Genomic DNA, 26808 nt, shown 5'->3' with positions numbered 1-26808 from the left:
CCAGGTTGCTTTTCTTTATGGTCTTTATCACAGCAGTAGGTATCAAACTAAGACATTTGTCATCAGGACAAATTTTTCCACATTAACCCTTTGTAGTGCTGTGTGTGTGTGTGTGTGTGTGTGTGTGAGTATGCAAGAGCATGTGTGTATTATGATTGGTATGTGTTGTGTGTGTAGTATGTGCAGGTAAATGTGTGGGTGCATGAACCCATGTATACAGATGAGAAAGCACAAGCAGGATGTTGAGTGCTATTTTTTAGCTTATACTTTATAGGATGTCTTAATTAGGGTTTTTATTGCTATGAAGAGACACCATGACCATGGCAATTGCAACTCTTATAAAGGAAAGCATTTAATTGGGGCTGGCTTACATTTTCAGAGGTTTAGTTCGTTATCATCATGGTGGGGCATGGCGGTGTATAGGCAGACATGGTGCTGGAGAAGAAGCTGAGAGTTCTGTATCTTGGGAGTTGAGAGTTCTATAACTTGATCCACAGGCAACAAGAAGTGAACTATGACTCTGGGCATAGCTTGAGCATAGGAGACCTCAAAGCCTGCCCCCGCCCCACAGTGACACACTTCCTCCAACAAGGTCACACCTACTCCAACAAAGTCATACCTTTTAATAGTGCCACTACTTTGGGGGCCATTTTCTTTCACACATAGGATCTTTCTTCCGCTGACTGAACTGGAAGGATGTTGGGTGAAATCTTCTATTATCTTACACTTTGTAGGATCCCTTGCTGAACTGGAAGGATGTTGGGTGATGTCTTCTATTATCTTACACTTTGTAGGATCCCTTGCTGAACTGGAAGGATGTTGGGTGATGTCTTCTATTATCTTACACTTTGTAAAGTCCCCTACTGAACTGGAAGAATGTTGGGTGATATCTTCTATTATCTTACAATTTGTACGGTCCCTTACTGTACTGGAAGGATGTTGGGTGATATCTTCTATTATCTTACACTTTGTACGGTCCCCTACTGAATTGGAAGGATGTTGGGTGATATCTTCTATTGTCTTACACTTTGTAGGGTCCCTTACTGTACTGGAAGGATGTTGGGTGATATCTTCTATTGTCTTATACTTTGTAGGGTCCCCTACTGAACTGGAAGGATATTGGGTGATTATTTTCTATTATCTTACACTTTGTAGGGTCCCTTACTGAACTGAAAGCTTGCTATTCAGGCTAGGCTGGCTGGCCAGGAAGCTCTTGGGATCCTACTGTCTCCTGCCCACAATGTTGGGTTTGTAGGCATGCATATCTCTGTCAGGATTTTTACATGGGTGCTGGGGATTTGAACTCAGATCCTCATGCTTGCAGATAGCTAGTGCTGTAACCCACTAGCTATCTCCCCAGCCCTATTTTATTCTTTTTAATGGAGACATAGGATTCCATAGTGGTTATTGTGGATCAAAACTTACTGTTTTTCTATTAAGGAAGAATGAAATTTCTGATTTCTTGTTACTACAAATAACACTACAGTGGGTATGTGCAAGTCTTTAAGTGCTTGGTAGATGTTTCTATAGGATTGATATCTATCAACAGAATTATAAGATCATGTGGTGGTTATGTTTAAAATTTCTTTAAATTTTGATAAATCATACTTTTCATTCCATAGGTGTCTGCCCAAAGAGTGTACCATTTCACTTGTGTATGGTTGAGTGTGAGACTATATTATGGATATGTTTTCATATATACCTATTATCATTTAAAATGTCTTTATGATATATTGACTAAATATATCACAGTTATCTTGTCTTTTAAATTTTAATATTAGTTTTTTGAGAGTTTACTTATTTATTTTTATTTTATGCATATGAGTGTTTACCTGAATGCATGTCTGTATACCATGTGTGTGCAGTGCCCATAGAGGCCAGAAGAAGGTCATTAGGTTCCCTGGGACTGGAATTATGAATAGTTGTAAGCTGCTGTGTGGATGCTGGGAATTGAATCTGGGACCTCTGGAAGAGCAAGCAGTCAGTACTATTAACCACTGAGCCCTCTCTCCAGCCCCTTACAATAAACTCTTAACAGTTCTTAAACTGAGAAATGTTCAAGTTCACAAAAATAATTTAATAAATCCTCAAAGGCTTGCTGTTTTTAATTACTTTTCTCACAGCTATGATGAACTATCTGGTAAGAAGCAAGTTGTGGGAGAAAGGTTTTGTTTTGGCTCTCAGTCTAAGGGGATACAGTTTACCATGGTAGGGCATTGATGTCATAAGGTGAGCATGAGGTGGTCACATTTGGGTCTGTAGTCAGGAAGCAGAGAGAAATGAATGCTGACTGATGCTCAGCTTTGTTTCTCTTCATTCTGCTCCTCCTCCTCCTTCTCTTTCTCCTCCTTCTCCTCCTCCCTCTCCTTCTCTTTGTCCTCCTTCTCCTTCTTCTCCTCTTCTTTCCTTTTTATTCAGTTTAGGATCCTAGCCCATCTTCTTCCTATTTTTTTTTCTTTTTTATTCAGCATGGGACCCGAGCCTATGGGTGGATCTTCCTTCCTTAGTTAAACTTTCCTAGAAACTTCTAGATATGCCCAGAGGGTTATCTCCTCAATGATTCCAAGTCATGTCAAGTTGACAATGAAGAATAATCACCATGATCCAGATTCAGCAATACCCAAGATGCCTGGGTTAATTTCATCTCCTCTTATCAGTGGGCATTCAGGTTGCACCTGCCTTTTCTTTTTAAGGTTTTATAAGCAGTGCTGGGCTGGGTAGTGTACTTGTAGTCTTTGGAAGGTGCTTTCCTGACTGGTAAGAACCAAGTCAAGGGAACTTACAAATAACACATGTATATAAGAAGGCCTTTGGCCTCTTTATACATTTACATCCTTTTTACATACATCCTCACCCATGGTTTTGAAACCCAGGCTCACTTACCTTTATTTTTCAAATAGCTTCACATAAAACCTACTGTATGTCCCCATTTAAAGCAACTAGTTTGCTGTTTTTCAGTTGGGCAGCTTCCACCATAATCTAACCTTGGAGACATTTCCGTCATCCCAGGAAGAACGTATTAGCAGTGTCACAGATTGAATTGAGTTGTTATCTGCCTACATCCTTACATTGGAGCCTGGGTTCCCAGTTACTCAGTGTAATCTTATTTGGAAGTTGAGTCACAGATGTATTTTGTTAAGATGAATAAGGTGGACTCCTAATGCAGTGTGACCGGATTCCTTGTTGAAAGGGGAGTCAGGACACAGGCATGACCATGGGAAAATGTCATGCAAAGAATTGAGTTCCAGTGCCATAAGGCAAGAACCAGGCTGGGAATGTCCTTCCCATAATGCCTCCAGCCATCAGAGGGAACATGGGCCTTCTAACACCAGACTATGGTAATACACTTCTGGTTTTGGAGCCACTTCATTTGTAATGCTTTGCTGAGGCTGTCCTTCCTCCTTTCTCTCCCTCGTCAGTCTCTAAGTCATAGACCTCAAGCTGCTGTTTCTAGATTTTCCTAATCTGGGTGATTCCTGGAAGATTATGAGGCAGTCTGTCCTTCTCTTCCTCTCTCCTCCCCCTCTCCTCTTGTCTGCTCTCCCTCCTTCCTTTTGTCTTTTCCCCTTTCCTCCCTCCATCTATTCCCATCCACCTCTCTGACACAGTTTCTCATGCAGCCCAGGTGGGACTCACTATGTAGCCAAAGCTAGACATGAGCTCTGGATCCTCCTTGCAGCCCCCTCCTAAGGGCTAGAACAACAAGGATGTACCATCCCATCTGGCCTCTGTGCTCTTTTCTAATTTCCTAATTCACTTAGGTTAATATTTCTGAGGTTTATACTTGGTGCAGTATGTTCTGGTATTTTATTTATTTGTTTTTTTTTTTTTTTTTTTTTTGTTTTTTGAGACAGGGTTTCTCTGTGTAGCTCTGGCTGTCCTAGAACTCTCTTTGTAGACCAGGCCGGCCTTGAACTCACAGAGATCTGCTGCCTCTGCCTCTCGAGTGCTGGGATTAAAGGCATGTGCCACCACCACCTGGTTCATGTTTTAGTATTTTTTAAATTGCTGTATATACAGTATTCCATCCTTCATATATACCACCTTATAATGACCCATTCAGCTACCAGTTGATGAGATGTCCCCTTTGCGCCTCAGCTAACTTTCTGCTCTTTGAGGACCTTGATTTCAGGGGCTATTGATTGAGTACCTCTGTGTATAGTCCTGTGCTAGGTGCTGTTCTCGGGGGACAATAACAAAGCAGAGTTAAATAAAGTGCTGAAGAGGCAAAAGGGGAGAGAGCATCTCTGTCTGTGATGGGGTCCTAGGAACCTTCCCTGAGAGGATCCTTAGAGCTCAGTCTTTGAGGATGAGGGACAGCTTTGGATGACATAGGGAGAAGGGATGAATGGGAGAATGAGAGAAGAATCCGAACTGAGAAGATACTATATAAATATTTGGTCTCAGTCAAGGAAAACTCAAATTCTAGTCATCTGTTTGGAATCCAGCATCCCTAAGTAGCCTCATTGTTGGAGAGAGCTTGCTAGTGATGTGTTAAGGTTGGGGAAGGGAAGGTTGGTTTCACCTTCCATGTCTGGGCTTCCAGAAGATTCCAGTGAATCAATTTTAATTGTTTTTGAGACAGGGCATCTTATTGTCTTGGATTTTCCAATTGTTTTGAGACAGGGCATCTTATTGTCCTGGATTTTTCAAATTGTTTTGAGACAGCGCATCTTATTGTCCTGGATCTTCCCAGGTATCTGGCCAGTGAGCCCCAAGCATCTGCCAGTCTTTGCCTCTGTGTAGTTTTGGCGCCTGTCCTGTAACTCACTCTGTAGCCCAGGCTGGTCTCAAACTCACAGAGATCCGCCTGCCTCTTGCCTTCTGAGTGCTGGGATTAAAGGCATGTGCCACCACCGCCCGGCCACACCCAGGTTTTTTAAAATGTGTCTTCTGGGGATTGAACTCAGTCAGGCCTTTATGCTTGCCTTGCAAGCGCTTCATCTACAGAGCCGTCTCCTTAGCCTTCATTAAGAGTTCTGCATTTCGTTTTTCTCTCCTTCTCTCCTGTCATTCAACAGATACCATGAGTGCCAACTATGTGGCTGGGTGTCCTTGGGATAAGTAGTGGCAAGAACAGTAGTCCCTGCCATGGAGGGGCTTGGGGTCTAGTGGAGAACAAGCTGGGCTTCTAGCACAGAGAAAGCAGAGGTGCTATTAGGAGAACTGTCCTAGATCAAGGTCTTGGAGGCTTCTAGGAACAGTAAATAAAGAAGGATGGTGTGGTATAGTCTGCTCAATGATGGTTAAATGTGTGCAGCTCGTCCTTGTAAGAGAAACAAGGGCCCAAAGACTAGGTGGGAGATGCAGAGATACTCTCTGTGGTTAGGACAGAGCAAGGGGGAAGGAAATGAAGACAGGCCCAGGCCTGGGGGATGGGGGAGACAGAGGGATGAGTCGTCCCTGAAGGGCCTTGTGGGCTTTTATCTTGTGGGCAGTGGGAAGTGATAGAAGAGGCGTTTAGTATAACTCCAAGTAGTTTTAGCTCTGATATGAGGACAAGGTGGCCCATATGGAGGGAGGAGGATGGGTTGCTGAGAGATTTGGAAGATGGAGTCATAGAGATTGGGAGATAGGGCAAATATGGCCTGAAAGAGAGGGTGGATGGATGCAGGGACCATCTCGTGATTTTCAGCTTGAGTGATGAGCAGGACAATAGTGTCACGTCCCTGCGTTTGTCCTTAGCTTGTGGTGGGACCTTGAATAGGCCATGTCCTTATTCAGATCTTGGTTGTCTCATTAGATGAAGATAATGATCGCTAGTCATCACCACGTGTCCCTGCACATGTCGAGGCCAGAGATAGATAAGAGTTCTCCTTCTCTATTGCTCATTGCTACCTTGCTTCTAAAGATAGGTCTCAGCAAGTTGGGAGCTCACCAGTGGTCTAGACTGTCCGGCCAGCAAGCCCCCAGGCATCCTTCTGTGTCCCTGTCTCCTAGCTCAGGCTCTCATGCTTGCACAGCGAGCCCATTGGCTACTGTGCCATCTCCTCAACCCTTCCTCTTCTAAAATTCTAAGTTCTTCATTTCTCAGGAGCAGGGGAATCTCTGCCTCTGCCTATCCAACAGTACACGTTTCACTTGGGGACCTCTCTGGGGGTCTCAGATTGGCTTTAGTTGCAAACAATTATACCATTGAGTGGGTGGAGCTTGGACAGGCACTCAGCTTCTTGACCAAGCTGGGTCTTTTCAGGTCTTTATGACTCAAGGGCATAAGGCTCTTTTCCAGTCTCTTCCATGGCTTCCATGTGCCCCCATGATCCCCTCCCCTCCCCCCAGGGGACGTGTTTGTGGAAAACTGGCAGGGGCCTCATATTCTCTTGCATCAGCCTCCCTTGAGAGAGGTCCAGATGGGCCAAGTGGCTATAATGGCTGCATTATATCAAGCATGATTTCTTTTTTTTCAAAACCTTCTCTCTGGAGAAAGGAATTCTGGGAAAAAGGATTCCTTTGGAGGGATGAAGGAAAGGGTGATCTAAGCTTGGGAGGACTAACAGAGGCCCTGTTTCTGAAGCTCTTTATTGCTTGACTTAACCAAATCCTAGACTGTAGGGCTTACACATGAATGCAAAGGTCAGACTAGATCCTTAGGTATGTGGTATAGAAATGTGACTGGGAAGAGTGGAGCGAAGGACACGCTCTCGGTGTCTAGGCCAGCCTCACCCTCAGCACCCACACAATTACACACCCATACACTCACACACAGGAATACGTGTGCACATATTTTGTAAACAACTGGTTAGAGGAAACTGGAAATTGGTTATCTTACCAGTTCTAAGAAGGAAGGAAGGTGGGTTGTGAAATGGAGACTGACTTGAGGACTTGCTGGTAAGACCTACCTTCATGTGGCCCAGCAGGTCTTCATGAGTTGCTAAGGGTCCTAACTCAACTCTTTTCTGGTACTTTCATGACTCACCTCCTCTGATCTTCATCCTGGGAGAGGCAGGTCTCCACAGGGTTGGAAATGCTACCTACCTTCAAGGGCTGATTCTCAATCCCCTAGCACAGTGCCTGGCACATGACTGGCCTTGGTCAATATTTGTGGGGTGAGTGGGGTTGCGGTTATAGGATCCGGGACTCAGAAGAGGTCTTGGAGTACAGCCAAGCACTTAAAAGTGTGTGATGAAATCAAGACATGAGGAACACAGGCTTTCTACACCCTCTTACACTGCCTCCGATACCCAGTAGGAATGAGGTTGAGTGAACATCCTTCTGCCCAACGCCTGACTTAGCCACCCCTAGTATTTCACATACCCTTGGGTATCAAGACTGCTGGGTTTGGAAACAAATTAGAACCGCCATGTTGATATGTTGCTTTTACTCTTTTCAGATCCTTTATCTGTAAATGAGGAAGACTTGAACAGAGAGGGTAGGGTATGAAGATTGTTTTGTTGTGGTAGATTCCTTGGCTTGCATGCTAATTCTATCCCATGAAAAAGTTTGTGGAAGGGATATATGGGTGGCACACACTTGGTTTGGGCAGGATCAGGGATGATAGACCCTTTGAGAGCATCTGCTGGGTGGGGCCTCTGGTATGGATGGATGCAGGTGTCATTTTCTAGGACATTTAGATTCCAGTCCTGACTTGTGACCCAGTTATTTGGCTGAGTAAGAGCAAGTGCCTTGACTGATTCCCAGGAACCCAGTCAGTAGAGTAGTGAGAGAGGAGCATTTCGCTAAAGCAAATTAGGCCACTCCCATCCCTAGAACTTGGCCCAGATGCAAGGCAGATTGGGCCAATGATCTCCTGTGGTCCAGGAGGGCCCTTCAAGTTTTGATGCTATTCACTCTTGTTCCGAGATGCTAAGAATCATGGGGCAGGTTTAGAATAGTTCCTGCATATTTAACCAGAAGCACACACCTTTGAGGCAGGTAAGTTTGCGGTCTTCAGGTACCCACTTTGTTTTTTTGGTTTTTTTTTTTCAGGGTCAGATACACCTGGTCCCCTCTTCCACAGGTCTTCAAAGGTCTGGTGATCTTGTGGAGACTGCTTTCCTCCATTTCCCTGGGGCTCATTCTTAAAGCCTGTCTTTATAGTATGGCCATCTACTTCCCCTCCCCCATTTGCAAACACCCTCTCCCTTCCCCCCCTTTCCCCCCCCACTCCCCTCCAGGCCTCTGTGGTTTCAGCTAATCTGATGAACAACTACTGTGATTATTTACCAAATACTGGTTACCATACAGGTTGCTATCAGGGAATAGTTCTCGCTCTTAAAAAATTTTGTATTTCTGAGGACATTTAATTTCTCCGAACCGTTCTTAACCAACCATTTCCAATAAACGTCCAGGATGGGCTATGGAGGGTGTCTTATCAGTGAGCCACTTCCTGGGCCCCTCAGGTCTCCTGTCAGCTAAGCTTGCCTGATCCTGAGATAGCAGCGGGCCCTGTTCGAACAATGGATAGTCATCCTCCTAGCCACAGCCAAGAGAGAGAGAAACGGAGAGGATTAAAAAAAGATCCTGCTGGCTGCAGGATAAATAGTGCTCACCCAGACATGAGTTGAGCACAACATAAAAAACAACACACAGGACCAGGAGCTATTCAGGGGGGTGTGAGGTCTTTAGCAACCACAAGATAGAATGGGAAGCTGCTGGTGAAGGAGAGTGTTGCTTTAGTGCCTTGTTTAGAGATGTCCTTAATAGGAAGCTAAAGACAACATACCCACAATTTGGGGCTTTTGAGAGCTGGGCTGGTAAGTGGCACCATCTTGCTTCTAGGGTTGCTTTGGAAGCTGGTGCCCTAGCCAACAGGGATGCTCGAGCAAAGGAGTCCTTGGGTGGGAGGAGGGCTCAGCTCTTCACTGTGGGAGCAGCCTTCCAGGGCCCTTCTGCTCCCTCACAAAGGAATGCCTGTGCTTGTGAGCCCCTGGACTTATCAGTGCCTTATTTGGCAGTGGGGCTGAGCCCTTTACAAATCTGTTTCCATTCCTTAAGAGTCAGAGGAAGACCAAGCAGAGTGCTGGTTTGGAAAACTTGCTTCTGAAAAAGCTCTAGCTGTCTTTTCCTCCTTAGTTTTACCCTTCTGGAGAACCAAAAAGAAAACTAAAACAAAACAAAACAAAAATAACGAATTTTTTATTTTGTCCATCCAAAATGTGAACTAGCAGAGGCCATTTCATTAGAACGGCACTTCCTGCTCTTCAGGAATACTTCCAGTGCCAGGGAGTCCTGGGTATCACCATTTCCATTTAATGGAAATCCGGGAAGCCGTGGCTATAGCTTGATGGTAGAGTGCTTGCCCAACATCTGTGAAGCCCGGGCTTTCACCCCCAGCTTTGTGATCAATATACCTGCTCCCTGGAACACTTCAGTCCCAAACAGTGTGGATTAGAGATACTTAATGTGCAGCGCAAAAGGATTGCTGAGTTGCAGTTGTTAAATTAGACACAAAACTGGTTAAACCCTAGGGGTCACAAAACAATGGCCTTTAGGGTTATCTTTTCTATTGAGTGGAAATATTTGCAATTCTCTAGTCCCTTACTAAGCCTTTACATGTGAACATCTAAGTCTACAGGGTTGTGTGAGAGCTACATAATTCACTGTGAGTAGTGGCTGAAGCCAGGGCCTTTGATGGGTCTAGAGAAACTTAGCTGGGCCTCCTAGAGCCTGAGTCTTGACAGTTTGTCCCCTCTCTCAGAGTCCTTGTGTGAGGTTAAAAGGAACCAGAATTATCCTTGCCCTTGTTTCATGTCTTGGAAAGACAGTCCAATGCAGTTGGCACTCAAACCAAAGCATTCTGGGTATGGCCGAGGTGGGTGCCATCAGCAGCCTTCAGGCCACACAGCCAGGAATACAATTGGACACATTTGTAGACAATGTCCCACTGTAGTGTCAGAAGCAAGGACACCCCTGGTTCCCTCTCTGGTGGATTGGGATCATTGTTAGATTTTTTTTTTTTAAATCCACACATAAAACAGTACCTATTTCTAGGTCGTTTTTTAGGGTTTCTCTGTGTAGCCCTGGCAGTCCTGGAACTCTCTCTCAGAGATTCACCTGCTTCTGCTCCCGAGTGCTGGGATTAAAGGTGTGCACCACCACTGCCAGCTTGTTTTTAGATTTTGTGGGGAGATGAATAGAAGACTAGGAAGGGAACATAAAAAAGTTAAAACGAACCTAACAGAGCAAGATAGTTCCCAGAGCATAAAAATCCATCACCTGGAAAAACCATTAAAGACGCAGATTTCTTACTAGTCCCTTAGAGAATAGAATTCTCAATGGAGCCGGATGGGTTCTGGGGCTTTGTATTTTCTTTTTCACAGCCTTTCCTGGTGTTGTAGAGTGATTGGACCAGAGTCTATGACCTTAATAGTGTGAGGGGAAAAACCCAAAAGGTAGCCATGTGACTAACTTGGACAGGGTGAGGACCACCCCCTACCCCAGGTCACGTAATAGGGGGAAACGAATCTTCGACTCCATGTGTCCAGACATTTGGATCCTCTCAGAAGGACTAGATAGACCAAGGGGAAGGGCAGCAGTAAAAATAGCCTGGGAAGGAGCAGAGAAACATTTGTTCATGCTGAGCATATGGGAAGAGGTTGTTTTTCAAGGTGGCTCGGAAATCGTTCTCACTTTGTACCAGTTTGCTTATCTGATGCTGGAGGAGGGTGGGTTGGGCACCAGGAAGAGGCTGTGTAGATTCATCTCAGCCTGTGTGCTCTTTGCTCCTGAGAGGGGGTTTTAGCTGGGAGGACCACCTGAAACTTCTGTCGGTAAATAGTTCTGCAAGAGTGCTGGTGGGCCTTTGAAGGCTACGAGCCTTAGGAATGTTCATCAGAGCTGTTTCATGCTGCATGCATTGGGACTTGGCTGCTCTAGCCATTTCAGGTTGTCATGGTGGATTCTGTTCTTCCCAGGAGAGTGCCTGGGGGTGGTGAGGAGGGTGCAGCATAATTTCTTAGGTTGGCTTAAGGAGAGTCAGGGTGTTTTTTAACTTTTTTTTATGGATTCTCTGTGGACCTCACATTTTTGAAAAAGATTTATTTATTTTTCTTTATGTGAATGAGTATTTGCCTGCATGTATTATATGTTCACAATCTGCATGCCTGGTACCTGCAGAGGCCAGAACAGGGTGTCTGATCCCCTGGAACTGGAGTAATGGTTGTGAGCCACCATGTGGGGGCTAGGAGCCTAACCTGGGTCTTCTGAAGGGCAGCAAGTGATTTGAAGCACAGAGCCATCTCTCTAGTCCCAAGATGGAGGTTTTGTTTGGGGACTTTGGGGTTGAGTGACTAGGGTTTGGCCCCCTATTTAGGGCTTCAGTGTCGTCTGCTGTCACCACCATGATGACTGAGACACGGCAGAGACCTTTCTGCTACTCTGCTGGCCCATGGGCTCCTTAGTGCAGAATGGACCAGACTTGGAGGCAAGAGAAGACAGCAGAAATGGTTTTTCTCTCAAAGCCAGTGGCGGAGGGTGGGAAACGTGGACAGGCTCCCCCTCATCCTAGATCTCCATAACCCACAAGTCGTTTCCTGAAAACCCTACCACATGCCAGCGCTAAGAGACAGTTTCCTGCCACCATGCTGAGCCAGCCCCCTATCAGAGAGATGAGAGAAAAATGTAGTTAGAGAAGGGACAGCTGGCCACTCAGCCTCCATGTATGTGGTCTCCTCTCTGGGAAGATGACAGCACCTTTTGTCCTGAGCACAGTGCCAGGGTCTCCCTGCTTGGGCACATGGGCATATTCAGCCTTTGCTTGGGGCCAGTAGAGAGTCTTTGAAAGCAATGCTTTGCCCCCAGTGGTAAAATCGTACAGCTGATGATGAAACATGACCCCTTTGCTTCTAGAAGGAGGGACCTTACTGGCCCGCATTCCTAGCCCATGTAGGGAAAGGGGCATTTGGATAGAACTAGCTTAGATGTTCTTGCTCATCTGCCATCTTGCTCCTGCCCTGTGCTTAGCTTACCCCATGGCTCTTCTCTGTAGACACTCATATCCAAGCGGGCATAGTTGCCTTGATCATGACACGCTATATTACCAACCTCAGGGCCACCACCACCATCATCATCACTTTTGGTATACAAGTTCCAGGCAATTGGTTTGGTTTTATGTTTTCATCTTAGAAACTCAGAGCAACAAACCACTTAAAGAGTCTACCTCACAGATGTGGGGTTGAAATCTAGCTCCAACCACGTGGTAGTCACTTACAGTTTCCTGGCCCCATGTCTACACAGTGGGAGCGGTAGGAATTCCTACCTCTCAGGTATGCTATGAAGGTGCAGAAACAGCCCAACTTAGCAGTTAACTGGGGAGGGGTAGTAAACTCATGGGTTTGCATCAGTCCAGGATGTGGTGGAGGCAGGAAGGAGAGGGGACTCAAACAGGCAGACATGTATACACATTTCTGAAGTTTGCTTAGAAACTTGCGGTTTAGAGTGTTGGTTCTAGGCTTGCTCTTGTATCGGGATTACCTGGAGGGAGGGTTTGTTGAGACAGAAGGCTGGACTCCAGCCTCAGTTTCTTTTTGATTTGGTAGGTCTGGGGTGTGGCCCCATACTTTGCATTTTGCATGTGGTGTATGCTTGGGTACCTGTTCATGTGGTGGCCAGAGGTCAGGGGTTTTTCTCTATTGTTTTCCACATTATATTTTGAGACAGGACCTCTCACTGAGTCTGTAGCTTACTGATTTTTTTACGACTGGCTGGGCTACAAGTTCTGGGAATCCTCCTGTCTCTGCCTTCTCAGCACTGGGTTTAATGAACTTGTGCTACTATGCTGGGTTGTTTTTCCTTCATTGATGGGAATCAGGTCCTCGCCCTTATGCAGGGAGCCTGTTATCTCCTGAGTCCTCTCCCCAGCTCCTAACTTGTATTTTTAAGTAGACCTTGTTTAGAAATGGTGGTTAGGTAGCAAAGGGAGCAGGCTGTATCCTACAGATCTGGATTCTATGGACAGGATGAAGCCAGTGGGTGCTGGATACAGAGAAGTGATATTAAATTCAGGGTGAGAATCTTATGGGATGACATGAGGTCAGAACTGGAGTGGGTAGTTGCAGGAACTCCCAATCTCTGGAAGCTTCTCTTGTTGAATGGCTGTCTGGTAGGTTCTTATACTAAGTAGGAGGGTCATTCATTCATCAATTCATTAATTCACTCATCCACTTATCCAGGATAAATGTGTATTGCCTGCTTTTGGAGCTAGTCGGAGCTTTTAAAGATAACATTGGTCCTTGCTTTCAAGGGAGTATGTAGTCCAGTGAGAAATCTATTTGATTTTCTTTTTTTGTTTTGTTTTCTTTTTTTGTTTTTTGTTTTTCGAGACAGAGTTTCTCAGCTCTGTCTGTCCTAAAACTCGATTCGTAGACTAGGCTGGCCTCGAACTCACAGAGATCCACCTGCCTCTGCCTCCCAAGTGCTGAGATTAAAGGTGTGTGCCACCAACTACCCGGCCTATTTGATTTTCTAACAAACTTTAAATGCTGAGGGTCCAAGAGTCCCATGCTGATGAAGACAAACCCCCAATAAACTGCAGAAAAGCCATCTCCTGAATGAGTGTGGCTGTGAGCCTGTGAGCATGCATACCACAAAGGCTCACTTTGGATCACTCTCTTTGGCTCATCCCCCACCCTCACCCCTTTTGGCTCATTAATGTCGCCAGATAAATGATCCCTCCCCCCCCCCCCGCCCCGTTAAGACATGGAATAAGCTTAGAGCATATTTACCTTAAGTGCATTTCCTGTGGGAAAATTTACATCTCTTCCCTGGCACCCAGGATGCGCCATTAAACTCTGAACTCCTGACCAGCCGTCCATTATGCAGTCTGTGAAAACAACCCAGGAAATGGAGCATAGGAATGAGCTAATTGCTTTTCATCTTCTCTCTTCAGTGATGTATGGAGTGGATTAATAGCTGAGGAGAGAGACACAGGAGAATCCATTCATTTTTTTCTGGGTTCTTCCACGATAACCCTTGTTAAAAGCAATAGTGAGGAACTAGGGAATGTGGCTCAATGGCTGAGAATACTTGCCTGGCACTCATGAAGCCCTGGGCTCAATCCTTAGCACCTATAAAACGGGGCATATTGTCACTCATTTGTACCTGTAATCCCAGCATTTTGGAGGTGGTGACAGGAGGATCATGAGTTCAGGGCTCATCTTAGGCTACATAATGACTTCATGGCCAGCTTGGGCCACATGAGACTCTGTTTCCAAAAGTTAGAATAAAATAAATGTGATGATGGTAATCATTCATTTCTACCCACTTCCACTCTACTGTGCTTGGCGTTCAGCTTGCTATCTGTATCATCATGTGGTTTGATGTGGTGGGTGTATGGCCCTCACTCATGGGAAGAGGAAACCGAAGAAGAGGGGAGGTGACCAGCAAGTGGCTGTAGAGACAGCCATGGCCAGAGCTGGAATCGAGGCCTGTCTTTCAGATCCCAGGCCGTGCCCCAAGCCGCTGGTGTGCTGAACTACCCAGTAACTTAGACCAGTTAGCTGTATCTTCCGTGTAGTTAACTTGCAAGTGCTGGAAGACACAAGCAGGCTTAAGTGTGGGGCCTCTGTCCTCGTGAGACTTACTGTTGAATTCCTTCTAACCCACGAATGACTCCTCTCTGACTGTCTGGATACCACACGGGACATGGGCTTGAGATTCCTCGGGGCCAGCTGGAGTCCGTGTTTTTCTGGTTTTACACATCCCTCTTGGGTTCCTCTGCTTCTCCTCAAGACTGAATGCTAATTCTTGACTCATCTGCCTTCTGACTGCATCCTGGGGTGGGAAGAGCCCAGCCTCAACTTTGGAGCCATATCCCTTCCTCTGGGGAGTGTCACCTCATCCAAAACCTAGTGTCCCTTTGGAGTCCATTGGCTGTTCTTTCTGGCCTCAGCCTGTGTTTTCGTCTGAAAGGACTTTTGAATTAGGTTTTCTGTTTTCAAAATATTTGATAAGTATTTTTTTTTAATTGCAGCAATATGTAACTTGCCTTGTGAACATCTGCTCTCTCCTGAGATAACCACCATTGACAAAGGACTCTGGGTCCTGCCAGCTGTTTTCAGTACATGCATTTGGGGTACATTTAGTTTTTTACTCAAATGGACTTGAGAATACATATGCTTCTGAAATGCCCCATGACTTTTTAGATTTTCCACATTTATATATAAATATGCATTTCTTTCTGCCACACTTGAATTTCTGATATCTTGTTCCATTAGAAATCAGAAATCACTCTGTTCCCTGACCTTGAATTTCTGGGTATCAGTTCTGTTGTTAGTTGAAACATCCGTTTGGTTCTCTTATTTTTCTTTTTTTTTTCTTTTTTTTTTTTTTTTTTTTTTTGGTTTTTCGACAAGGCTTTCTCTGTGTAGCTTTGCGCCTTTTCCTGGAATTCACTTGGTAGCCCAGGCTGGCCTTGAACTCACAGAGATCTGCCTGACTCTGCCTCCTGAGTGCTGGGATTAAAGGTGTGCACCACCACCACCCGGCCGGTTCTCTTATTTTTCATACGACTTTGAGAGAATTCTAGGAACCCTGTTCTGTATCTTCTTTGGTGATAGGTCCTTAACTTCAGCTTCAAAGGGTCTGTGGCAAGAGAGAAGACAGTATCTCATAAAGAAAAAGTGATCCACCCATGCTAAAAGTTAGCATAGACAATATTGGAAGGATCAGTTGACTTTCACAGTAGGGTCCCCTGACCCTGGGATATTGTGGATGTGTTTGCATGTACATCTTCTCAGGACCCAGAAAAGCAAATCAAGAGAGTGCAGGCTTAGTACTGTCTACTCCATCTGGCTGGAGTGGTGATCTCTGAATGTAAAATCAATGACACATTTCCTCCTGGTTTTCTTTTTGTTCCTTGGTTCCTTAGCGGCCACCCAGTTTCTTCTAGCTGGGGCAGCCTTTCCTGGTTCCGTTAAAGTCACTGGCACCATCCCCAGGAAGACGGAATCTATCTATAAAGATGCAAATGTCTACTCTTATTTCTTTCAGGCACCTTTTTGCTCCAGCCTACACAGAAACCTGCTACACGGCAAGTGGCAACCCTCAAACCACCCCGCTGAAGTCTGAGGTGAGCCAGGCAGACGCATGTCCGTCATCAGCTCTTGACTGGGTGCTGCTCTTCAGGGTGGGGAAATAAGTGATGGAGGTGACCTATTTTCTGAAGGGCTTGTTTCCTCTGACTGAAGACCTAGGGCACAAACAGAAGCTAAGTCTATTGTCTCCTAGCTGTTCCCTGTCCTTGGTTGGCAAAAAAAATGATGACGCAAACAGATGGAATGTTTGAGGGTAATTGCCTTGATTAAAATCCATGTAAATCATTACGAAGTACACATATTATTAGTCCTATGCTAACTAACCATATATTAAGGATCTTTAAAAGGAATAATTTACTCATTGTCCTGTCATCTCTCCCAATTAGATTCTGATTAATCTTTAAAAAAAAATGTAAAGTCTGCGGAGTTTTCATCACCATGCATACAAATTTATATTAACATCATACCATTTTAGTGCAATCGTAAACCATCAAGTGTTGTTTTTTTTGAGATGGGGTCTATTTAGACCAGTCTGTCTTCAAACTCATTGATCTCCTCTTCCCTCTGCCTCCTTAGTGCTAGGATTAAAGGCATGCACCACCATACCCTGCTCTATTGAGCCTCTTAAAATTTTACTGTTGTCTTAATACTGGACATTTGCCCTTCAGAGTTGTTTTTAGTAGGAAAGTTTTGCACATTGTCAAAGAGTCATCATTTTGAAAATGGTTTTACATCTTTATTTATTTCACCGTACCCTACTGGTGGGTATTTAAGATAGTAAATTCTCCCTATGTATGATTTGTTGGCTCTCCATGGTGATTTCTGTTAGAATTCATGGGCCCAGAGCAGTGGATCTCAAGGAGGAGTGATTCTTTTTCCCCTGGCATTGTACACTTACAAATGCTTGCTGATTGCTGGATGTTGTTAGCATCTCATGGACAGAGGACTGAGAAGCTGGAAGCACCCCATTGGACACAGAGCAGAGCCTCATAATAGATTTATCCAGCCATAATCCAACCAGTAGTACCTCAGTGGGGAAGCACTGGACCAGATGAGGCTTCTGAACCTGGGCTCATGAGATGTGATGGTAAAGGGAAGAGCATGAACTACATGGACCTTTTGTGTTTGAGGCTTCTGAGGCAAGAGATCTGATGTCTGACATGGAGGAGAACAGGAGAGGTTCCTCTGCTCAGGATTCCTCTAACAGTATCTATGAAAATAGATTCCCATGTAACGTGTTCCTCAAATATCTCTGCTGCTGTGCAGATGTCTGCCAAGACAGTTACTGTCAGTTATTAGCAGGTTAGCTTAGTTTATCAGACTCCCTGGAATGGAGAAAGGATGGGTCCCTTGAGTTTGGACTCATCTAAGAGGCCTACAGTAGAGTAGTTGGATAGCTGGAGGGGGATGCTCTGTTGGGTTGCTGGATGTGAAGGTCAGTGGGACTTATTCCCAAGGGTTTCCCAGGTGGGAAAGAAGTTGGAAGTGTAGCCAATGACAGCAGTGGGCAGACTGGGCTGTATCAGGGAAACTGTCCTGTTGTGACCCACAGCTCCTCAAAGCCCCTTGGTCCAAACGTTTCCCTTCTTCAGACTTCTGTTCTCTGCTTCCCGGAATAGGGACAGGCAAAGGGTTGGGTAAGTGCCATGTGGAGAAAGCCCATAGCCAGGACCATTTCACAAAAACACCCTCGTCTGAGTTCAGCCCCTCCCACTTCCATACCCACAACTCAAGAATGGGTCTCAGTGCACAAGTTTACTATGAGCTCATGCTTCCTGCTGTGAAAGCCCCCTAGGGTGGCCCCTCAGCCCCAGATGCTGCGGAATGCAATGACTTCATGGCTGATCTGACTTGCTCTTTGTGCTCTCTAGGCTGTGCACCAAGCAGAGATGTGTTAAGGGTCTTTCAGAGAAGAGCAGTGGGAGAGGATGTCTCCTGGTCTCCTGAATCCCCCTCCTTCCTGAAGGCCTTGCTGACTAAAGCACATCCTTGCAGAACCATGGGCCAAGATCATTGTTTTCTTCCATCCATTACTCTTAGATTCTTGCAAAGTCCCCACCCAGGCCCAGGGGGCTCCCAGTCAGCCTCCTCATTCGGAAACTAAGAAATCAAGGAGAAACCGGAGTGGAATAAACCATAGCTGCTCTTGGCCTAAATGCTGAGGACTGTACTCTGCCTTCAAACTTAGCAGGCATTCTGGGAATCTTATCAAGATTCATTAGCCAGCCCTGTAAGTTATAGCCCTAATCTAGGTCAGGTTACTGGGGGAACAGGTCTGGGGATGTGTTCCAACAGCAAGACTTACAGGGTTTGGGATCTGAAGCCAGGGCTGCGGTCTTGGCTTTCACTAGCTGTATGGCCTTAATCAACCCTTTGGACCATACTGAGTTCTTTTTTGTTTTTTGTTTTTTTTCAATCTCAAAAATTGGTTGTGCTGGTAACTGACTCAGTACTGTGGAAGGGTAAGACGAGTCACTGATTTTTATGGGACTTTATAAATATCATTTCTAACCCTGCATTTTACAGCCGAGGGGACTGAGAAGTGGAAATGTAACTTGGCTATGCTTAAAAGTGGCGAGACCCAGACGAGAGCTTGTCCACTTGGTTGCTAGAGGGTAGAAGAGCTTTGGAAAGAGAACCCAGCCGGGTGCCGAGTCTGCCTTGGTTGGCAATGGTAGAGAATTGGGTGCAGGGCCAAGTTGTTGGGGCCCAGGGTTCCACTTCACTATGTCACTAAGTCACCAAAGCTCTTTACATCTATCTGCTCTTAGCCGAAAAGCTGAGGTCCCTTAAACCGATCTGTAGTTTCCCCCTTTAAACTCGTGGGAATAATATCTGCTTCCTAAAGCTACGCTCAGAATTAAAATACAAATGTAGCCCATGTTGTCAAGTGGTAGGAGCCTACTGGCTGTTAGTAAGAGTAAGGGACAGGTACCCTGGTAACATGTGCTCATGCCCTCTGTAAATTATAGAGCACATGACAGTTGTAGAACATGCCATTGAAGAGCGCACAGGGGATATCCACACTGCAGCCAGAGAGTGGAAGAGGTCTAATTCTTCACTAGCTACTTCTGGATCAAAGTTCATGATACTTGTGAAGGAACCGGCATTTTGAAACAGGGTTCCACCTTCATTTCTGAATGCTTGACACTCACTCACTCCACTGTCTATGAGCCCTGCTTTTCTCCTGAAGGCCTGGCTCCCTCTCCCAGGGAGACCTGGCCATTTTTTCTCATTGTCAGTGCGCTACACCTTGGGTTTGTGACCTCCCTAACTCCCTATTGAGTTCCAAGGACCAGGTCCAGAACTTGATTGCTGACCATCTGCCTCCAGTTCCCTTGGCCCAGGGACAGATACAACATGACAGGCTGGCCTTTGAAAGCAGTGGGACCCTTTGCTGGAAGTCGGACTGTGCATACATCACCTACCTTCCTAGTTGCTGGGGGATGACAAACGGAAACCTATCACAGTGGTTCTCCTTTGTGCTCACATAGAGGTCAGAATCTGACTTGGTTAAGGTTCAGCACACTTGGATGCCCGGGGGGGGGGGGGGGGGGGGGCTGCGGCCCCTCCTCCTGCCTGTGTGTCAGTGTGAATGGGTAGATGACCGGTGCTGCTGGCCAATGGATGAAAGGGTACCTGTAATCCACACAGGGAGCCCAAGGTGAGTGTGGCTTGGCTTGTGCCTCCTGACGCAGCTGTATGGCTCAGATGAACAGGATGTAGAATAGGAACAGAAAAGGTTGTGGGTTTGGGTCAGCCCTTTGCGTGGCCTTTTGAGTCCCCTGAGGCCATGTTTTATCTTTCATGAAAGAATTGAATGAAAATATGTCTATTAATGTTTGCTGTCTACCTCTGGGCTAGGGTGTAGCTCAGCTATTTCGTTTGTATAGAGGACTCTCATGACCACTCTGAGGTTGGAGGCTAAAGGTGTGGAAGGCCAGAGAAGTCATTTATACTGCTGGCACATGTGGGAGTCTGGATTTAAGGCTGGCTTGGCTGGGCCAAAATGCTTCAGTTTAATTATGGGGCTCTATTCAGGACTAGAGGTGGGAGGGAAGTGAACCCAGATACAGGGGTTTGCCTTCTGGATCCCCCCACAAGGAAACAGCTTCAAACAGTGTATTCTGAAGGTGAGGTCCTTAGGTTGTCTGTCATGCAGAGATAGCCTGGGAATTTGTGATTGCTGCTTAGTGTCAGAGTGCTGGGGAGGCCCTTTTAAGAAACTGACTGCGCCGGGCGGTGGTGGTGCACGCCTTTAATCCCAGCACTCGGGAGGCAGAGGCAGGCGGATCTTTGTGAGTTCGAGGCCAGCCTGGTCTACAGAGCCAGATCCAGGAAGGGCGCAAAGCTACACAGAGAAACCCTGTCTCGAAAAACAAAACAAACAAACAAACAAAAAAAAGAAAGAAACTGACTGGGGGCTGTAGAGATAGCTCAGAGGATGAGAACATTAGCAGCCCTTCCAGAGGTCCTGAGTTCAACTCCCAGCAACCACATGGTGGCTCACAACCATCTATAATGGGATCTGATGCCCTCGTCTGGCATGTAAGCTCTATATGTGGATATAGCACCATATATATAAAATAAATAAATCTTAAAAAAAAGAAAGAAAGAAAGAAACTGACTTTACCAGTTTTACCTCTTTCTGTTCTGGCCTCTTTGGGAAGAGTGTTTTATCCCTGGTGTTTTTATACCATCTGTTTTGGGGAGCAGGACAGTTTGGCTAGCACACAGGCACATGGGCACTCTCAGAAGGTCTCTTTCCTGGTTGCTATGGTTAGCCTAGTGGGCAAACACTCCTCTGGTACCACAAGCTCTTATTTGTAGCTGTGTGTCTTTGGCCTCTGCATCAACTGCTTTTTGTCACGGGGATGAAACACCACGACTAGAAGCAACTTACAGAAGGAAGAATTTATTTAGGTTTAAGGTCCCAGAGGGTTAGTCCATAATGGGGGAAGGGGCACGGCAGCAGGCCGCCAGAGCAGGAGGCTGAGAGATCACACCTTCAGCTGCAGACACAGAGCAGAGAGAGGTGTGTGGGGCTATGAAATCTCAGGTCTTGTCCTCCAGTGACGTACTCCCTCCATCAAGGCTGTACTACCTACCCAAGTAGCATTACCACATGTTCAAATACTTGAGCTGGGGTGGGGGTGGGGGCGCATTTCTCATTCAAACCATCGAAGCTTCCTAATTATTAATGACTAGCTTTCACAAGACTATAAACCCCAGGGACTGGAACTGTGTGCCCATTTTCTTCCTGCATCACTGAAGCCTTGCCTAGGGCCTGCATATGGTAGTTCTTGGTGTTTATAAAGGTGGAGAGCTCTAGCTGGGTTTGGGGACCCGATGCCCGTGAGGCATCATGACCAGAGAACAGCATCAGGCTTCATGGAGCGAGGTACTGAGGAAGGAGGGTCCAGGTGTGGAGGGGTTCAGGGAAACATCTTGAGCTGTGTTTGTATCTTGAGGCTGCCCTAACAAAGCACTGTGAACCTGGAGGTTAAAATAAGATAAATGGATTCTCTCTCCATTTTGGAGGCTAATGGTCCAAAACCAAGTTGTTGAAAGGGCTGTGCTCTTTGTCAGGCTTCCAGGGAAGAGTCCTCCCTCTCGTTTTTCTGATTCCTTAGTGCTCCTTGGCTTCTGTTCCATCATTTAGTCCTTGCCTCTGTATTCAGGTGGCTTCTCCCCTTCTATCTCTTGTGTCCTTTTATCCAGTAAGTAGATGAGGCATTAGGTTCATGACCCACTCCAATTCGTTGTGACCGTATCTTAATTTAAAGACATGATCCAAACCCTATTTACAAATGAAGTCATATTCCGAGCTTCTGGGTGGCCATAAGCATCTTAGGAGGACACTATTCAACTCCTGACAGTGAGTGACAGAGGCAACATCAATGAGAAACTGGCTCTTTCAGAAGACCTCTTCCTGAGGCTGACATGTCAGATCTGACACTGGGTTCTCCAACCTGGCAGGAGTATCTTTGGCAAATCTTTTTTGCTCCTGTGATCCTTGACATCTTTGTCTCTTCAGTAGGACTGGTGACATCTGCCCTGTGCTATCTCTTGCGTTACTATAAGAACCAAGCAGAGAGGTAGCTTGGAAGCTTTTTGCAGGTTATAAGATGCTGCAAGGTTGGGCTTGGTAAGGCACTAACTAACCCATCACCTGTCATTCATGAGATGTAAACATGGTCATGTTTCTTGGTGCCATTTGACGTGAGCGCTTTCTGTTCACCAGGATCATTGCTTTTACCATGGGACTGTGAGGGGAGCCGAAGAGTCCAGCGTCACGCTCAGCACCTGCCGGGGAATTAGGTAAGAGACCTGAAGCTGCTGGGGATGACTGGTCCGATCCTCAGGAAGATGTGCAGGGCCAACCCAAAGCAAGGGACAGGAGGCCACTGGGCATGTGTCTATACTCTGACAGGGGCCAAGCTTGTGAGATGCCAGGGAAGTCCCAGATAATCCACACAGACACTGAGTTTGGGTTTACCTTTCATGATTAATTTGATATGCTAAGATCTGAGTTCTGTTATTTAGGAATGGTAAGGCTAACAAATCCAGAGATAACCATGACTGGAAGCTTAGCATCAATGAAGAGCTGTCTGCCAGATGTAAGTGGCAGGCAGTAAGTCACAGTAAAAAGAGGGTGATGATCTATGAGGGGCAGTGTGGGAAAGCACAGGGAGGTAAAGAGACAGGAAGCTGTGGCGTATAGATTAGTTCAGGGAGGGAGTGGATGAGCTTGATGAATGTTATACCCATTTCTTGAGACCCCAAGAGACCACCGAGGAGCCAGTTTCCAATGCGAGCACATAAGGGTCCTTTTATTGTCAGGTTCGAACCTGGGCCACCACATGGCAGATGGAGGGAAATGCGGCAGTGGTGGAGGGCCCAGGGTTAGAGAGTTTTTACAGGGAAAAACCGCAAGCTGGGAATTACATGCTTTGGCAATTTGGGATTGGGTAGAAGGGATATGGGGCAAGGTGATTTTTTGAAACTCTTGGTCTAGACTTTTGGCATGAAACCACATTTGAAACTATTGGGTTGGACTTCTTGGCAGTGGACCACAACTTGCTGAGCAGGATTATCTAGATATCTTCAAGGGCCATAAACCACAGACAGAATGTCTGCAGGAGCATACTGCCCTGTATCTGTTCCAGTTGTCATGGCACATTCCTGAGGTCCTTCCTGGAACTGAGTAAAGCAGGTGGTCTAAGATGGTGGCCCTTCCCTAAGATGGAGTCTGTATTGCCTTCACATGAGCAGGGTGAGGAGTGGAAAGTATGAATAAGTTCAGTAAGCTCTGAGACATGGGGTCCATGAAGTTGTGTGGTACCCATCCCCTTGGGTAGGTGGGTACCAGAGGGTGAGAAACCAAGACAGTTGGTAGCTGGACCCTGGGCTGTACTGAAAGGCACTGTAGCCGGCAAAATGTCTCTCTAGGAGCTGGGTAACCATGAGGGGTTGGTCCCTTCAGGGTCAGTGAGATCCCCAAAATGAAAGCAAAGAGAGAGAGAAAACAAGTGACATGTCAGTAGACTCAAAACTGGGTTTCAGAGTTCCTCCCACATCTCCACTCTGTGATAGAAGGACTTTCAGGTTGTGTAGCAGGAAGTGGGAAGTTAGGGAAGAGAGATGTAGTGAGAAAGGAGAGGATAACTTCTGAGACAGAAAATCCACTGGAGAGTTCCAACCAGATGATGCTTGGAAAAAGGGTGGGTGACCCTTCTGTCCCTAAACCAAACCACCCGGGTTTGAGCCAGGAGCAGCACATGTCTGGTGGGAGGTGGGAGGAAGCATCAGATCCCATAGAAGCAGAGTTACAGATGGTTGTGAGCCACCATGTGGATGCTGGGAACCAAACCTGGGTCTTCGGCCAGTGCAACAAGCACACCTAACTGCCGAGCCATCTCTCTAGCCCCCTACTGTATCTTTACTTATGTATTTGAAAACTCTGGGCTGTTATCTCCACAAACTGTCTGGGTTTTGAACACTGCATGGCACTTGAACTCAGGGTGTTGACTGACTGACTCTAGGAATAACAGCAAAAGTCTTGGTTGGCGGTCGCCAACTATATGCTAGGGACAAGACTGCTAATGTTAAGGTACCTACTCAGTGTTATCAAAGGCAGAATACAGCTCCACTATTGGCTCTGATGAGCTCATAGGAGGTGGTTTCTTTCCCTTTTTGGATTCAGTGTCTGCTTCTGTCATTTATTAATGTATGCCCATGTCCCACACTGGTGAATAGCAAGCTTTCTAATTTCTGTATCCTTATCTTAACCGAGGCACTGATGATAGGTATGTATGGTAGAGACTGCTTCATTAGCTCTGCAGCACTTTACCAGCATATAAGATTTGCTCCAAGACTTAGCTAGCTTATCCCTGCCCCCAAATATAACCAAGGCCCCTTCTGACTGCAGGTCTCATGTCTGTTTATGAGTTGGTTCACATCCCTGAAAGGTTTGTGTGGCGAGTTGCCTGAGGGAATTAGGCAGGAAATCGGTTTTGGCTGGGAGGTGATTAACAGTGGTCTCATATCCTCCACTCAAGTGGCCTCCTCTAGCCAAGCCAACTGGCTTCTCGGTGGTGTTTATAGGCTCAGCCACCACCACCTGCAGCCAGCAGCAAGTAAACAATGGCTGTCCCAGGACGAGGAAAGGGAAAAAGCAGGTGTGACCTGCTTCTCTCTGCCTCTTTTTTTTTTTTTTTTTTTTTTTTTTTTTTTTGGTCCGTTCTGGGTCTGGAGCAGTGGGAACACTCTTGGCTTGGCCTCTTGTGAATCATTCCTGTAGTCAGGCTGATGGGGACGCTCACCAAGCTGCCCATGTGTTTCTGTTTTGCATGCTTCCATCTGGTGGGGTCCCACATGCCTTTCTTTCCCAGCCCTTTCCTCCCGCCACATGCTAAGAAAACGAGGTCATGGCCAGGCTGAATTAAGAGCTGGAGACTCGCAAGATGGCCACACTGAGTCCCCGGAGCAGAGACTGGATTGGCAGCAGTGTTCAAACCCAAATAGCTTCCCAGGGCCCCAGAAGCCTGATGTTTCCATAGAAAGTCTCCATAGCAACCATTCATCTCTCCTGGTAATGTACTCCTGTGCTTGGAGAAAATGGATAGGATATATGCAAGGCAGGCTCTTCAGGCTGAAAATGAAAGGAGTCCGTAGAGCCTCTAGCCTAGTGGTTCTCAACCTTCCTCATGCTGCGACCCTTTAATACAGTTCCTCCTGTGGTGATGACCCCCAACCACAAAATTATTTTCATTGTTACTACTTCATAACTGTAATTTTGTTACTGTTGTGAATCATAATGTAAATATCTGATGCGCAGGATATCTATATGGGACCCCTGTGGAAGGGTCACTCGACACCTCCAAAGGGTTTGCGACCCACAGGTTGAGAACCACTGCTCTAGATGGTTACTAGGTCCTTGTCTCTCCAGAGTACTCTGTAGGTCAGTTTATCATTAAAGAAAAAATACCCGATCACAGTGAAATAAATCCAAATGTTAAAAAACATGTAAGGGTACAATGAGACACAGTGCTCTTTCTCACCCCATTTTCTTAGATTTTACCTCATTCCCAGAGGCAGCCATAATTTACTAGTTTCTTATGAACTCTTGGAAATACTCCTAGCAAAAGGAACCCTGCTATATAATATAATGTTTTTTAACTTTGTTTGGGCCCAACCGCCTTGGGAATTGGGGTCATCGGTGGCTGTGGATCTCATCAAAGATACAGCAAACCATTTGTGTTAGTCAGTCAGCTCATGGCTAAATGCTTTAAGTAAACAACTTAAACAGCGGAGGTTTACTTGGAAGATTTACTTGGCTCAAGGTTGCAGAGGGCTCAGCCCTTCGCTGCTGGCTCTGTCGATCCGGAGTCCATAGTAAGGCAGAACATTCTTAGTCGGGGAGACGGTAGTCCAAAGAACTTGTTCCCAGAGATCTTCTTCCTCCAGCCAGGCCTCCTCCAAATAGCATCCCCAACTGGGATCACTATTTTACTGAGGGTGTCAGGTGTCCATACACGCTAGTCTGCCTTACACTTAGAACCTGTCTTGTAAATGTTGCCACAATGTCCTTCATGCACAGATACAGCTTCACATCTAACCAACAGACTAAACGTAAGGTCTGATGGTCATTCATGGAACACTTTAGCCAGTCCTGGGCTGTGATGTCCTTGACTAAACTTGTATGTGTGTCCCATCCATTGCTGGTGAGGTGTTTTTGTTTGGTTGTTTTTAATTTTTAAGACAATACTGACTGAAAACTGTCATTATGCAGTCAATATAGTTTTAGAGTTAAACATCCAAACCATATTAGGAGTGAAAGATGAAAACTACTGAAAGTTCTGTCCTTCCACCCAAATCCATTGCTCATTTGGGTCACTGTTGGGGTACACATTGAGATACATTGTTTATTATGTACAAGTGACATCATCCCATGCGTACCATTCAGTTTTGTGATGTGTTTCCAACTTAGTACTAAGTCATAGGTGCACACTGATCTGTCAAATTACTTTAATGGGTTTTTAAACTCTTAGGTACCAAAGTTGGGCGAATTGAATTATAGAGTCAGTCTCTCAACAATAAGTAATAAATAATCCTCACAGATCCGCTTGATGGATGAGCATTCTGTCACAGTGGTTCTCTCATCCAAAATCTGGGGCTCTCACAGCAATTCTACTTTGACAGGTTGGCTGGCTCCTGGACTCCCATCCTGTCCTCCAGGGAGACAGTCTGAGATTGGGGACTGGAGAATGTGTCCAAATGTGTACACCATGGACTGGAATGAGTTTAGAACTGCTGTTCTAGGGTCCTGAGTTTG

General features: G+C 45.9%; 1 protein-coding gene across 1 annotated transcript in view; it reads left to right on the top strand.

Moving 5' to 3' along the window:
* The window catches only part of Adam19 (ADAM metallopeptidase domain 19), an 87184-nt gene that overhangs the window by 20919 nt on the left and 39457 nt on the right, over positions 1 to 26808 (top strand). Inside the window, exons 4-5 of the mRNA XM_052758358.1 lie at positions 15928 to 16006; positions 22216 to 22292. Of these exons, the coding sequence (XP_052614318.1) occupies positions 15928 to 16006; positions 22216 to 22292 (156 nt within the window). The remainder of the gene's footprint in view (positions 1 to 15927; positions 16007 to 22215; positions 22293 to 26808) is intronic.

The sequence above is a fragment of the Peromyscus californicus genome, unplaced genomic scaffold (genome assembly GCF_007827085.1).
Source record: "Peromyscus californicus insignis strain IS unplaced genomic scaffold, ASM782708v3 Scaffold_3__1_contigs__length_106647218, whole genome shotgun sequence".
Taxonomy (NCBI): Eukaryota; Metazoa; Chordata; class Mammalia; order Rodentia; family Cricetidae; genus Peromyscus; species Peromyscus californicus.
Note: the sequence above shows the minus strand (reverse complement) of the source record. Positions and strands in the feature narration are given on the sequence as shown.